Below are 866 nucleotides of genomic sequence, written 5' to 3'. Positions count from 1 at the left end.
GCCCCCCGTCACTTTTTCGGGGTGCTCGTGCGTGTTTCAGGCCTGCAAGGAAAAGTTCCAAACTCCCAAGTTTTTGGGGTTTTATTTTTTAATTATTTTTTTGTTTTTTCAATATTGAGGAAGCAGGTGTCTGAAGGGAGGGAGCTATGTAGGAGGTGCCTGGGCGCTCAGGGAGGTTTCGAGGAGATAAATGGAGAGGATGTGGGAATGGAAGGGGTAGGCTGGTCAGTCCTCTCGGGGTATTCCAGGGGAGAGACTCGGAATCCTCCTTCTGGAGGGAAGGGGGATTGATCGCTCCAGTTCTTTTTTTATAACAAAACAAACAAACAAACAAAAAAAAAGTGAAGGAAAAAAAAAAACCAAACCAAGCCCAACCCCGTTGCCCAAGGATGGAGTTTCAGTAGCCAACCACAGCTGGACTCTTGGGGAAGAGGGTTCGTGCACTCTGGCTCACGCACACATGAAGAGATTCTCCAAATTGTTTGGCTTCGTGAAGAGATAAGGCCAGTTGAGCTCAATGTTTTTAAAGGTGGGCCGTGTATGATGAAACCCAACTTCTTTTGAAGTGTAGCAGATTTCATTTTTATGGCCAAATGACAGCTTGACCCAGTTGTTATCCAATCAAAGGGCATTTCTTTGAATGTCTCTTTGTGGCACAACAGCCAACGCAAAAATGATGGCGGCTTACAATGGCGGTACGTCTGCAGCAGCAGCAGGTCACCACCACCACCATCACCACCACCTTCCTCACCTCCCTCCTCCTCACCTCCATCACCACCACCACCCTCAACATCACTTGCATCCAGGCTCTGCGGCCGCGGTCCATCCCGTACAGCAGCATGCCTCTTCGGCTGCCGCGGCCGCCG

The 866-nt window shown here is 49.8% G+C and overlaps 1 protein-coding gene across 1 annotated transcript in view; it reads left to right on the top strand.

The window, feature by feature from the left end:
* The first annotated feature begins 640 nt into the window (after window positions 1-640).
* NLK (nemo like kinase) overlaps window positions 641-866 on the top strand; it is a 52,901-nt gene continuing 52,675 nt past the window's right edge. Inside the window, exon 1 of the mRNA XM_010162716.1 lies at window positions 641-866. This exon is cut by the window's right edge and continues 253 nt beyond it. Within this exon, the coding sequence (XP_010161018.1) occupies window positions 641-866 (226 nt within the window).

Source organism: Antrostomus carolinensis, unplaced genomic scaffold, assembly GCF_000700745.2.
Source record: "Antrostomus carolinensis isolate BGI_N321 unplaced genomic scaffold, ASM70074v2 scaffold18492, whole genome shotgun sequence".
In the NCBI taxonomy this organism is placed as follows: domain Eukaryota; kingdom Metazoa; phylum Chordata; class Aves; order Caprimulgiformes; family Caprimulgidae; genus Antrostomus; species Antrostomus carolinensis.
Note: the sequence above shows the minus strand (reverse complement) of the source record. Positions and strands in the feature narration are given on the sequence as shown.